At 43.5% G+C, this 14,412-nt stretch overlaps 2 protein-coding genes across 2 annotated transcripts in view; both read right to left on the minus strand.

Annotated features, from left to right (window-relative positions):
- Positions 1-5,821, minus strand: part of LOC135523908 (formin-like protein 1) — a 69,919-nt gene extending 64,098 nt beyond the window's left edge. The window contains exon 1 of the mRNA XM_064950925.1: positions 5,049-5,821. Coding sequence (XP_064806997.1) covers positions 5,049-5,207 — 159 coding nt within the window. The 5' untranslated portion in view covers positions 5,208-5,821. The remainder of the gene's footprint in view (positions 1-5,048) is intronic.
- A 2,645-nt stretch (positions 5,822-8,466) lies between these two features.
- On the minus strand, positions 8,467-10,543 carry LOC135525186 (putative protein PTGES3L). The gene is made up of 7 exons (XM_064952920.1): positions 10,407-10,543; positions 10,189-10,302; positions 9,754-9,820; positions 9,448-9,549; positions 9,033-9,122; positions 8,882-8,944; positions 8,467-8,752 (listed from the first exon to the last, which is right to left on the minus strand). Exons 1-7 carry the CDS (start codon positions 10,493-10,495, stop codon positions 8,744-8,746), a joined length of 534 nt encoding a protein of 177 aa, XP_064808992.1. The 5' UTR covers positions 10,496-10,543; the 3' UTR covers positions 8,467-8,743.
- Positions 10,544-14,412: the final 3,869 nt, after the last annotated feature.

Here is a 14,412-nt window from a genome sequence, read left to right on the forward strand (position 1 = left end):
TGCATTGTGTCCCGCCAACCCCTCTTTTACGCTACTGCGTAACCCTCTTTTGCGCTACTTTAACCATATCTACATGTACAGTGCCTTGCGAAAGTATTCGGCCCCCTTGAACTTTGCGACCTTTTGCCACATTTCAGGCTTCAAACATAAAGATATAAAACTGTATTTTTTTGTGAAGAATCAACAACAAGTGGGACACAATCATGAAGTGGAACGACATTTATTGGATATTTCTAACTTTTTTAACAAATCAAAAACGGAAAAATTGGGCGTGCAAAATTATTCAGCCCCTTTACTTTCAGTGCAGCAAACTCTCTCCAGAAGTTCAGTGAGGATCTTTGAATGATCAAATGTTGACCTAAATGACTAATGATGATAAATGCAATCCACCTGTGTGTAATCAAGTCTCCGTATAAATGCACCTGCACTGTGATAGTCTCCTACAACTCATCCAGAACGCCGCAGCCCGTCTGGTGTTCAACCTTCCCAAGTTCTCTCACGTCACCCCGCTCCTCCGCTCTCTCCACTGGCTTCCAGTTGAAGCTCGCATCCGCTACAAGACCATGGTGCTTGCCTACGGAGCAGTGAGGGGAACGGCACCGCAGTACCTCCAGGCTCTGATCAGGCCCTACACCCAAACAAGGGCACTGCGTTCATCCACCTCTGGCCTGCTCGCCTCCCTACCACTGAGGAAGTACAGTTCCCGCTCAGCCCAGTCAAAACTGTTCGCTGCTCTGGCCCCCCAATGGTGGAACAAACTCCCTCACGACGCCAGGACAGCGGAGTCAATCACCACCTTCCGGAGACACCTGAAACCCCACCTCTTCAAGGAATACCTACCTAAAGCAATCCTTCTCACCCCCCCCCCCCTTAAATGATTTAGATGCACTATTGTAAAGTGGCTGTTCCACTGATGTCAGAAGGTGAATTCACCAATTTGTAAGTCGCTCTGGATAAGAGCGTCTGCTAAATGACTTAAATGTAAATGTAAATTCCAATTACGGCAGGATGACCAGACCGCTGCCGAGTACGCGCTCACCTTCCGGACTGTAGCAGCATCCAGTGAATGGAATGAGCCGGCACTCCGTACACTATTCAGAAGACGACTGCGCGAGGAGGTCCAGACGGAACTGGCTTGTCGAGATGACAACCTCTCCTTGGACGCACTCATTGTGATGACTGAAACAGCTGGGGCTCAGTCCCTATTGTGGTCAAGGAGGGCTTCAGGACGTACCAGACAGTGCTATCTTGGGATCCACGAGAGCAGAGGTACAGTCATGTGATCTTCCACGAACCTGGGAACCTGTTACCCACTACCTGTCCTCCTGAACGCATCTACGTTACCGCAGGGATAAGGGAGCGGCTGTTGACCTGTGCACACACAGCTGTTGTCACTGGACATCCTGGGATCACCCGTACCATTCAATCTCTCTGAGAATTATTGGTGGCCCACCTTGGCGCAGGATGTTATTCGTTACATCAACTGTTCTGTGTGTGCTTAAACAAAGTCCCCCGGCACGCTCCAGCAGGGAAGCTCCTTCCCCTTCCCGTGCCTCAGCATCCCTGGTCTCATCTGTCCATTGACTTTGTTACCGATCTCCCCTCTGACAGTTTCACCACCATTCTGGTGGTTGTGGACAGATTTTCTAAATCATGCTGGTTTATTCCTCTCTGGTCTCCCCGCAGCTCTCCAGGTCGCCGAGGCACTATACCAGCAGGTCTTCCGGGACTATGGCCTTCCGAGGATCTGGAAAACCTTTATGGAAAAGCTAGGGGTCACGGTCAGCCTCACCTTCGGGTACCAGCATCGGACCAACCAGGAGCTGGGGAGGTTCCTAAGAAGTCACTGCCAGGACCGGAAAGGTGAGTGGGCCTTGTTCTTCCCTGGGTGGAATATGACTCACTTCGACACTCCACCAGGCTGACTCCCTTCCAGTGCGTCCTGGGATATCAACCGGCCTTGGCTCCATGGACTCCAAGCCAGACCGAGGCCCCTGCAGTGGATGAGTGGTTCCAGTGCGCAGTGGAGGTGTGGCACACCATCCACGTGAGGCTCCAGTGTGTCGTCCACCCTCCGAAGGATCTGGCGGACTGCCACCGCAGTGAGGCCCAGGTGTTCCATCCTGGTGATCGCATATGGCTCCCCACCAGGGACCTCCCGCTCCGCCTGTCCTGCCGGAAGCTGAGCCCCCGGTTTGTGGGGCTCTTCAAGGTCCTCCACAGGGTCAATGAGGTAACCTATCGTATCAAACTCCTGCTCCCTCCTTCCGGTGCTCTTAGTCACCAACCTACTAAACAGTGGTCCGGGCTTCTTTATCACGCACACCTGTTCCCCATCATTTCGCATACCTGGTTGTCATTCCCTCTTTGATTACTCCCCCTTTATTTAGCCCTCAGTTTTCAGTCACTAGGTGTTACTGTTTTTCTCTCAGGTTCTGTACACTCATGTTTGAGTATCTGTTCTTTATTAAACTCCACCTTCTGTACCTGTTTCCTGACTTCCTGTGTGTAGCACAGCAAAGGCAGCAGCAGGAGCAGCGTGATAAGAATTTCTGGACTTGGGAGGAAATCCTCGACGGGAGAGGACCCTGGGCTAAACCAGGGGAGTGTAGCCGCCCCAAGGTGCAGCAAGAGAAGGAATGGACATGGGAGGAAGAATTGGACGGAGAAGGACCCTGGGCTCAGCCTGGAGAATATCGCCGCCCCAAAGAAGAACTGGAGGCGGAGAAAGCTGAGAGGCACTGGTATGAGGAGGCAGCACGGCGACGCGGATGGAAGCTCGGGAGTCAGCCCCAAAAATTTCTGCCCAACCTTACCTGGTTGAATACTCCCGGTCGCTCTGCCAGTGCGGCGAGGTGGAATAGCCCGCACTGGGCTATGCAGGCGAACCGGGGACACTGTGCGCAAGGCTTGTACCATGTAAGCCGGCCCAAGGAGACGCACTGGGGACCAGATGCGTAGAGCCGGCTTCATGGTATTTGGCTCGATGCTCAATCTAGCCCGGCCGATACGCGGAGCTGGAATATACCGCACCGGGCTGTGCACCCGCATTGGAGACACCGTGCTCACCACAGCATAACACGGTGCCTGCCCGGTCTCTCTATCCCCCCGGTAACCACAGGAAGTTGGCGTAGGTCTCCTACCTAGCGTCGCCATACTCCCTGTGAGCCCCCCCCCCAAGAAATGTTTGGGGCTGACTCCCGGGCTTCCTTGCCAACCGTGTTCCCTCATAACGCCGGCTCCTCTCTCCGGCTGCCTCTGCTCTCCTCAGTGCCTCCACCTGTTCCCATGGGAGGCGATCTCTTCCAGCCAGTATCTCCTCCCATGTATAGCAACCCTTGCCATCCAAAACATCGTCCCATGTCCATTCCTCATTTTGTTGCTCCTGCTGCCGCTGTTGCTTCTCCTGCTGCTCCTGCCTGTTGACACGCCACTTGGTCCTGTTGTGGTGGGTGATTCTGTTACGGTTTTCTAGGTGTGATGAAGAGTCTGACCAAAATGCGGCGTGTAGATTGCGATCCAACAAACGTAAAACCCGAATCAATTACAAACACTATAAAACAAAGAACGTAACGAAAACCGAAACAGCCTATATTGGTGTAAATAAACACAGAACAAGGACATCAGGACACTAAGGACAATCACCCATGAAACACTCAAAGAATATGGCTGCCTAAATATGGTTCCCAATCAGAGACAACGATAAACACCTGGCTCTGATTGAGAACCACTTCAGACAGCCATAGACTTAACTAGAACACCCCACTAAGCTACAATCCCGATACAAACACACCACATACAAAAACCCATGCCACACCCTGGCCTGACCAAATAAATGAAGACAAACACAAAATACCTCGACCAGGGTGTGACAGCAATCAAGTCCACATTCTAGATTGCTTTCAATTACAGGAGTACACATTGCTTTTGACTGAGTAAAATGAGCCATGAGACTGACATGAATTAACATCATAGTATGCATATAAGTGTCATCTGGCAGCTGCAATTGCACATTGACACAGCACAGTAGTTTGTTTGTGCACATCTCACTAATGTAATTTCTATGGAAAAAGTAAAGTTAGCCTATAAGTGTTTTAAAGTGACATAGAAAGCTTCTTGAAGGACACATGGTCAGGTAGCTCTCTTCTCTTTCACCATCTATTTGTTTTTATATCTATGATGCAACTCTACAGGGCAAAACAAATAGGTATGGACCAAGGAGATAAAGAGGGATGTGCGAGACTAAAAACAAGAATGCATTTAATAGTATACCATGGCACTGATACCCCTGAGCAACATCAAATGTAGCTGAGCCACTGTTTCTCAAATGGTTTTTGGCTGTCAACATGACCACGAGTTGTTTGGCCTATAATAGGTTTTCGCAGACCGAGGACAAATGGTCCCAGTAAAGGGAGTCACAGGAACATTAAGTTATGGAGTCGAGGAATTCCCAACTTGCGATCGGTTCTGTTGAGGATTTGTCATCGAGTACAAGGAAATATTTGTGTTAGGAAGTGAATGGATGGGTTTTCTGTTACTACAGTGAATGCCGTCTATTAAAATGTGGCTTGCCTAACATTTTAACACCACCGTAGATCAAACAACTGATGTTATACAAGTGAAATTGTACAAGTCATTGGGATTAGGGGAATCATGAATATCTTTGATCTACAAACTTGAACATTTTTTTTTTACCTTGTGTCACAGGATCACAGTCCAGGTGGGGTTATATTTGTTTAATGTTTAACTTTTATTATACCTTACCCACTGCAAATATGGATCAGAACTTCCCCTTTATCCATCCCCAAATGACCATACAATGAACTCAATACTACTGTAAACCAGATAATAAAGGACTTATTTGTCCTTCCACAGTCACATTATGTACCCTGCTCTTTGATAAGCCTGTCCTGAGGATGTGCACGTTTTCAAAATGATTAGTGTTCTTTGTTTCTTTGTATTGTGTCAAATTGTATGTGTGCCATCACAGGCTACTTATTCTGGGCCCTGTGTGTGTGTGTGTGTGTGTCATCAGCAATCAGACTCACCAGCACTGCATTGAAACGCTCCTCTAACTCCTCCTCGGCAGGCATGGGGAGTTTGGGGCCTGCCGCCTGTTTCTGGGGGGCCCCTGAGCCTGGGGGGGCCGACACCGTCTTCACCTCCTTCCCCGGTGGCACATCCATGCTCCCAGCGGCATTGCCCATGATTATCTGTCCCAGATGCACAGACCCAGGTACTCCACAGCTACTTCCAAGGGCTAAGACAGCACTGGAACTCAAATGTTGTGGTGAACCAAACGTATTCTTCCACTACTTCTCCCGTTGAGTTGAGGCTCGATGTGGCATTGAGTGGCGACCATTGACAATTTCCTTAAACCCCAGGGGAGCAGGCCAGCCCAAAGAATCATCTTCTCCAATGTTCCTGCTCCTTCATCCTCTCAGACAGGGGGAGTGATGATACAAAATGACTCTAAAGCAACAACGAGAAAGTGTCAGACCTGTAAGCAAGGTCCCTGTGCGACATGAACAACCCCCCGAGAGATGGAGAGAGAAATAGGGAGGCGACAGGAGAGTATGAGCGTGAGTCAGAGAAGACTCAAATTCAAAAGGTAGAGCTCCTGTGTCATCCTGTGAAGGAGAGGTGCAAAACTCCTACTATGCAGAGAGTAGCCTAGTTCCTTAGTGACAGCAGTAGCTGGCCAAGAGAGATGGGGGACTTAAAGATAGGAGGTGGGGGCCACTCTCTTCTGACTGGTGTCCACACACGATGCTGGGGCTAACCGGTCTCCTGGCAGCCATATCGGAGGAGGAGAGAGGAGGCATAGGTCCACAGCCAACTTCTCTATAATCTGAAAACAGGGACAGACAGAAAGGGGAGGCAACATCAGCATATGCAGCTCTCCAGAGAGAGGGAAGGAGTGGAGAAGTGATGGAGTTTCCTGGGTCCTAGTGCCTTTCAGTTCAGGTAGTGTCAACTTCTCAAAACCAGACTACCCACTGGGCACACACTGGTTGAATCAACGTTATTTCCACGTCATTTCAATTAAATTGTGTTGAATCAACATTGAATGGACGTCTGTGCCCAGTGGGTAGTGTGTTTTATGACAAAGACAGAGGGAAGGAGGCCAGAATGAGGGAGAGATGGAGAGAAACCATCGTTCAATTGGATGACAAACAGTTGTCTTCAATGCAGATGTCTAACGGTGGGTGCTACAAGTCCATCATTGATTGTTTAACATTACCAAACGGTTACAGTCCTGTATAAATGTCTATTAAATTGCATATGAAACGTTTGTTTACGTGCGAGCTGAATAACATGGCAAATACGGGAATGTTCTGTCGCGGTAATCAATTGAAGCCTGCCTTGTCAGAGGTAGAGTGGAGGTACGGCATAACGTCTACAGCTTGTTGAACCACATCTAACGTGGATCAAAGCCTTATTCAAACTAGCTCATTACATCATTGGAAATCTCATAATGCCCAAAGTCTACAAAAACAACCCCACGTTGAGAGGTGAACTAAAGGGGGCTGCAAAACAGGATCAGGGATGTCATCAGACTCAAAAGTTCTATAGCAGTGACATAACTGTACTAGGCACTGCTCAGAGTAGGGCATAGGGCAGTTAATAATCCAGGCATTTGGACCTGACACCAATATAGCGAATGGTGTTTTCCTGAAAGGTGCATTACGTGGAAGCAAGGCTTTAATAAGTAATGAGGGTAATGTTGATACCTGTAGGCCTTACCACACCGGATCAGCACAGGAGATCTACATAAAACCAAGGCTATATAATGTAGTATTGCACCCTAGTACATAAGGAAACAATGATATTATGAATAGTAAGTTAAAGAATCATTTTGGGCAACAGGATGAATTATAAAAAATAATTCCTTTTTAAGAGTTTTCAGACTGCTTTGAAGTGCAAAACAGCTGGTTGCCCATGTATTGTTACTTACTTATGAACAATACAACAATGTCTGGCTAATACCAATAAGCCATGGTGGTGTTATAAGCCCTTGATGGGTTGTGCTTGTATATCAAAAGGGCCATAAAAAACAAAAACACTTTAGCATTCACACCGTAAGGGTGCCACCTACTGGTATTGGCAAGACACTACATTGTTCCGGGATACATCGTCACATGATCAAACCAACCATAGAATGGTGTTCTAATTGCACTTGTACTTTCTAAACATTTTCAAGTAGATCATTCAAGTAGATCATTTAAACCATTTACATCACCCTGCTACTTAACGGTCCTATATTTTCTTGCAATTACACTGACATCTGGGTCTGAAAATGTGACTGAGTTTCTGTTTTTACTGTAAATGTGTAGATATCTGTATGATTTGAACCTCAATACGAGGATGCAAAGCGAAAAAAAGAGTATCCCAAACATGCTCAATGGGTGACAGGTCTGGTGAGTATGTAGGCCATGGAAGAATTGGGTCATTTTGAGCTTCCAGGAATTGTGTACAGTTCCTTGCAACATTGGGCCATGCAATATCATGCTGAAACATGAGGTGATGGCCGTGGAAGAATGGCACGACAATGGGCCTCAGGATCTCATCACAGTATCTCTGTGCATTCAAATTGCCATCGATAAAATGCAATTGTGTTCATACCATAACCCCACCGCCACCATGGGGCACTCTGTTCACAACGTTGACATCAGCAAACCGCTCACCCACACGACGTCATACACACTGTCTGCCATCTACCCGGCACAGTTGAAACCAGGATTCATCTGTGAAGAGCACACTTCTTTAGCGTGCCAGTGGCCATCAAATGGTGAACATTTGCACACTGAAGTCGATTACGACGCAGAACAGCAGTCAGGTCAAGACCCTGGTGAGGACGACGAGCATGCAGATGAGCTTCTCTGAGACGGTTTCTGACAGTTGGTGCCGAAATTCTTCTGTTGTGTTGACCCAGTTTCATCAGCTGTCCGGATGGGTTGTCACAGACCATCTTACATGTGTGAGCTGGCGTGGTTACACATGGTCTGCAGTTGTGAGGCCGGTTGAATGTACTGCCAAATTCTCTAAAATGACATTGGAGGTGGCTTATGGTTGAGAAATTAACATGAAATTCTCTGGAAACAGCTCTGGTGGATATTCCTGCAGTCAGCATGTCAATTGCAAGCTCCCTCAAAACTTGAGAAATCTATGGTATTGTGTTGTGTGACACAACTGCACATTTTAGAGTTGCCTTTAATTGTCCCCAGCACAAGGTGCACCTGTGTAATGATCATGCTGTTTAATCAGCTTCTTGATATGCCACACCTGTGAGGTGGCTGGATTATCTTGGTAAAGGAGAAATGCTCACTAACAGGGATTTAAACAAATTTGTGAACAACATTTGAGAGAAATTCGCTTTTTGTGTTTATGGAACATTTCTGGGATCTTTTATTTCAGCTTATGAAACATGGTCCCAACATTTTACATGTTGCGTTTATATTTTTATTCAGTATATTTAAGAGGTTACATATCAGAAAAGTAGAAACAAGACTTCAGTTGATTTAATAAATAACATTCAATCGATAGTACTGCAAATTACACAGACAACAGTACCAGGAAAAATACCTAGCAATTCAATATATTAATCCACATGGCATTCACCGCAATCATCAACAAATACAATAATCCATCAACATGGCATGATCTTGATGAGTCTTCATCAGCGATTTTCAATGCACATCAAGCTTTCCAATGCAGAGGAAAGCTCTCTTCAGAAAAGTATTCAATCACTCTGTGGAGAGAGAAAACAACTCATTCGATAAACTTCCTCACTTGCTTTACATGCTGACAAGTCAGGGGTAATATGTCTCTAATGATGGTTGTGAAATGCGAATTGGAGGTGGATTCTTGCTGTACTAACCAGATCATCCAGATCATCCATCGCAGGTGGCCCTTCTTTCTTGTTCCCCATATCCTGAATCATCTAAAAATGGAAAACCATTCATTAAAGCCACACTGATGTGACCTTCAAACATAGACGTAGGATAAGCCCATTTGGCAGTTACACGTACGTCAAAATATTGCTCGTACTCCGCCATTCCCTCGTCCTCTTCATTCTCCCAGTCTCTCCAGTTATCAAAGTCTACAGCCATCCAATTTGGCTACAAGGGACAGAATAATGTTGGGAGAGAGAGCATGTTGATGCGCATATTGTCAGTGAGAAGGTAGACCCTGCAATATGACTACCACAGTGTAGCATGGTGACTTTCTGCTTTCAGTAGTCAACAGTAACAACCTTCGAATCAACCAAGTCTATTGGCTCTTTCCAGTGTGAGCATGGCCCAAGGGGAGGGCACAAATTGCCTTCGTCGCCCCACTGTTCTTGATGACGTCATATTGCTGAGTCTACCTTTAACACATGAAGCATTAGTCTACCCTTACACTGCTCTTCACTTCCTCTAAGTGGAAGATGAAATGTTCCAGTACCTTGAGATCGGCATCTTTCTGAAGACGAGGCCATGCTACATTTTCTTTAGCCTTCCTAATCAAGATGTGGATGCTGCGGTCATGGACCTTCACTTGGGAGTCCTGTTAGATAAATATACAAAGCTTACTTTTAGCAGGATGTACTGCAGTATCCATTATGCTCTGTAATGTGGATCCATTTTTTTAATACATTACCGTGCTGAACATTGAAGCATGCTGCATATTTATACATCTTTACAGCTGTTATCTTTGTTAACTGTGAGAATCAAATTAACTTTGATATGACGGAGAAATGTGAATACTTACAAATTTGATGACTTTGTCGTAGAAATAAATGTGATTGTAGACGCTGTTGTCATCGACATCTTTACAACTGTCATGGACACAAATCCAGAGACAAACAACGTTATAAAACGTAGGTTATAATGAAACATTTGGCAATAACAACATATCCTATGCGTCAGAGCAGTCATTATAGAGTGGTAATACAGGCCTGCTTAATAAATCAATGCACATTAGAATAGTTGCCCAACCCTCCCCCCTCCCCCCCAACCTCAGATACACAAGTGCTCTCTCTCTCTCTCTCTCTCTCTCTCTCTCTCTCTCTCTCTCTCTCTCTCTCTCTCTCTCTCTCTCTCTCTCTCTCTCTCTCTCTCGCACACACTATTTGGACACTATTTATTTAGACTAAAAATGTTCTAGATCATTCACACTTCAGGGTTACAAATGAATCAAACTCACCTTAAAACTATAAAGGTATCCTGAATATCAACCTCAACATCCTTGGGGTTTTGCACCATGAAATTAATGATGACGTATTTTTTCCGGTCATACCATAGAGCCTGTGCTCCTTGACTATTGTTAGAAGCAGAGAAAACATAATGAACATTTTGTTATATTGCATTTGTAGATGTAATCTGTCAAATGAGAAAAAAGCTTCACAGCAATACAGTACATACCAGTCCTCTGGCCTGGGAAGGTTTTTCGGTAGCATAGCCATCTTGTTGATTCTAGGGAGATAATATGCTCTTGGACATTTATAGTTCATTTGTGGTTGACTGATAGAACAAGTAGCCTACTCAGAATAGTTAGCAGCCCATCTGTTAGGCCCTGCACTATTTTTAGATCAGTTGTTATCAGCTGCTCGGGCTACATATCTCTCCCCCCTTTCCCTATAGGCTGTAATGGAACTCTCTGGAAAGAAGGGGCATTTTCAGTTTTCACTCCAGGACCATCCCACCTTCTGTGAACTCATCTGCATTGCTTGCTGTTTGGGGTTTTAGACTGGGTTTCTGTATAGCACTTTGTGACATCTGCTGATGTAAAAAAGAAAGAAAAGGGCTTTATAAATACATGTGATTGATTGATGGGGAAGGGAGATGAAAAGCTTGCCAGAAGAAAGACAGAAACTGAAAGCTGCTTAATCTCTGGTTTTCAATATTTTATTTTTGTAAACAATACAATACAATACAAAAGACAAACGACATCCCACAAAAATCAACTACATTACCCGTGCCCAGGCCCACATGCTCACACACACATCTCCGACGCCTGCAGAGTTTTTGTAGAATAAGTTACATATTCTTCCATATAGTGCTCTCAACTGTGAATTTGTAAATGTTCGTAGCTTTATCCTTTGAAAATAGACATGTGAAAAGATTGGGGATGAACATGCGCATGCATCTTCAATATGTACCCGTTGTTCCTCTTCAGTGTATTTAACTACATGTAGAAATTAAAAGCCCTGGGTGGAGAGTTGATACAACTCCAAGTCTGGAAGGTTAAAACCACCCTCAGACTTAGGAAGATCTAAAAACGTTCCTATTTTATTCTGTGAGTTTCAGTTGCCCATATAAAGTCTTATGACTGAGTAAACTTTTTTAAATTATTTATTTGGTGGAGTAGTTGATATGACTGAGAATAAGCATAACAACCTACGGAGCCATGCCATTCTGAAGAGGTCTACTCTACCTGTCAAATTTATGGTGCGATTGTTCCATTTAATTAGGTCTGGCTTTCATAGTGTTGAGTAATGGGCTAAAGTTATCTTTATATATTTGTTTGTTGTCACTTATCAAGCATCCTAAGTATTTGGTATTTTTTTGTGGTCCACTTTGAAGGATTGCTGTAGATCATGAGTTGTTCTTTTTCAACGTTAATTTTACATCCTGAGATTGTAGAGTATTCTGAAAATATACTTTAGTGAGCGGGGGGCATTGGGGTTTTCAAAATTGGTCAAGTGTATCAGGAGATCATCTGCAAATAAGTTTAGTTTTGTATTCATGTATACCAATACCTGTTACATTCTAATGGCAAATAAATCTGGTAAACATCTCACAGCGCTCACAAAACATGCCAAACCAGTTATAATCTTAAAAGATAAGGGTACAGATGTGTTCATTAGGAACAATGTGATTCATGTTAGGAACCCACTGTTCCTAGGCCGTCATTGAAAATAAGAATTTGTTCTTATTAACTGACTTGCCTAGTAAAATAAATAAATAAATAAATTATCAGCAGACAGAAAAGTATCACTAAAAACAGAGATCGCCCCAAAAGAAATATCAGGCCCTAATACTAAATATTAGAAAGGCACCAGGTCTGGACAGCTTTCTTATAGAATTCTATTTCATATTTTGGGGAAAAGTAGCACACCTATTTACACAAATGACAACACACATGTCACTCAATTCAGTGGTTCCTAGGTCCATGTATCAAACAGCTATTTCAGTTATATTAAAACAAGGAAAAGCTGTAGAGTCCCCTACGTATTACAGACCCATACGTTTAATAAATTGTGACAATAAAATAACAAAGCTCCTAAGCAACAAAATGGCAAAAGTTTTACCAGACTTGACACATATCAATCAAACAGGGTGTATTACAAATATACACTTACAAACGAATACAAGAACGTGATTCAGTTGAATACAATAAGGCTAAAAAACAAGATATAGATTGAATGGCTGTTGTTTTGCCGAAAATACGTTTGACTGTCTTAAATGGCCTTTTCTATTCAAAACTTTCCAGCTGAAATAATGCATCTAATAAAAATATTAGAAAATATATTAAAGCAAAAATATACACATATATTACACTATTGAATTAAATTACTTTAGAACAGGACACAAGATAGGGATGTCCTCTCTCCCCACTCCTGTTTGCAATGGCAATTGAACCACTTGCAGAAAACATTAGAAAGGACCCAAATGTTTAGGTAGTATGCTTTATTTTAGTTTAACCTGTAGGTGTCGGCTATCTTCAAAAGTAAAATATCATATTCCTGGTATAACCCATTTTCGCTTGAAAAGTCTTTTCAGAGGCTTTTATTTAGAAGGCAGAACCTGATATCGGAAATACTAGCTACTGTTGCTTTTGTTTCTTTGCTGCCGAAAGAACGCAGACAGTTCTGGCTATTGAGCTACTGCATAGACCAGTTAATTTAGTAAACCCATCCCTATTTCAGGGATCTAAAATAGAGCTACTGAGTGTACCTTGGATTTATGACATTATATTTCTTTAAAAGGTGCAATACGCAGAAATCGCTCCGCCATTTCCATGTTGCTAAATTTCTAATAGTTCGCCTAATTTCAGTTTATGTGACAAAACAAGCAAGTATAGTGTAGAGAATCATTGTACCGTCTAAACTGCGGTGAAATATATTTTCCATAACAAAAAATATTGTATTTTCAGCTGTTTGAAGCTTGTGTACAAAACCGAAAGTAAAAATGCTGAAATTCTACTTAAGCGCAGGAAGAATAGAAATAGTGCACATAGCACAGATCTACCACTTCTTAGACTTGCTTTCAATGAGAATGGCAGATCTATAACTGAAACTTCTATGTCAATATAGTCGGGTCGCCCAAAAAGTTACATATTGCAGCTTTAAATATGGCATTTTAGTGTCAAAAGGACTTTTACATGTAAGACGTTTGAGAGAGAGTAACATAATGTTTGTTTGCCTTGTGCTTTTTTAAGACTTGGCACAAACAGGAGTTTGCTCGCTGAAAAGGTGCTAGCTGAAAAGTAACAAGCCAACATTAGACTACAGTTAGCATGAGCTAGCTAGCTAGCTAACGTTCTTACAGTAACTTGTCCTCTTTTTGTGTGTAGCCTACTTTAGTTAGCTAGCTAGTTGTTGACAGGCAGAGTGTGACATTTCTTACACAATGTCTAGTCTTCCAATGCCATGAAGAAATGTCAATCAAAAAGCACGTTAGCCGCACAATAAATCAAGCCAGCCAGACCGAACAGACATGGGTCTAGTTGTGTTTAACGTCACAACGCACATGCTCATCCAATGACTTTTTGTGAGTAGTGACTGCACATTGAAATTAAGAATATGTCTGATTTTTCATTGACAACGTTATGCATGCAGTAGCCTAATCGCAGTTAGATGTGTGCATTTGCTCTGTTTTTCTGCTTCAAGCCTAGTCCTGGTAATGTTTTGTTGCCGAACAGCCACAAGAGGGCGCTGGTTCATTCATATCTGTCTTATTGATGTATGAAACAGATGTAGGATATTAATTTGAGACCGTTTGCTACAGCAGGAAAGTAATCGAGCAGCAACAAGAAATGTTCTGATTGAAAGATATGTGAACTATAATTAATGGACATTTTTGTAAGTTTTTACACATTTTTCATAAGGAAAATCAAGTCCGAAATTTTTAAGTGGAAATTACAAGCTTCAGAAACCTTTTTAGACCTCAAATACACTACACGTTTGACATTTCCTTCATTGCAGTAAGGTTATCCTGCCACAGAGTGGTCAAATTAATATCCTACATTGTAGCTACTACTGGCAGCTGAAGAATCTGAACATATTGTCGGTTCTGTGGCTACCACTGCTAAATGTTTACAAAGGCGAGAGTCCTTGGCATAAATGAGGTGTTTTCAACTGACCGTCATCATAATTTTGATGTTGGCAAATTGTCTTTCTCTCTGCAGTTTGTCACCTCAATTTGT

Source organism: Oncorhynchus masou, chromosome 31 (genome assembly GCF_036934945.1).
Source record: "Oncorhynchus masou masou isolate Uvic2021 chromosome 31, UVic_Omas_1.1, whole genome shotgun sequence".
Classification (NCBI taxonomy): domain Eukaryota; kingdom Metazoa; phylum Chordata; class Actinopteri; order Salmoniformes; family Salmonidae; genus Oncorhynchus; species Oncorhynchus masou.

Bases quoted from the DNA above. Each gene is read 5' to 3' on its own strand.
- LOC135525186 (XM_064952920.1), bottom strand. From the start codon at position 10,495: ATGAACTATAAATGTCCAAGAGCATATTATCTCCCTAGAATCAACAAG. The intron at 10,303-10,406 runs GTATGTACTGTA...TTCTAACAATAG, and splicing joins CTTCCCAGGCCAGAGGACTG to TCAAGGAGCACAGGCTCTAT. The intron at 9,821-10,188 runs GTGAGTTTGATT...TGTCCATGACAG, and splicing joins GATACCTTTATAGTTTTAAG to TTGTAAAGATGTCGATGACA.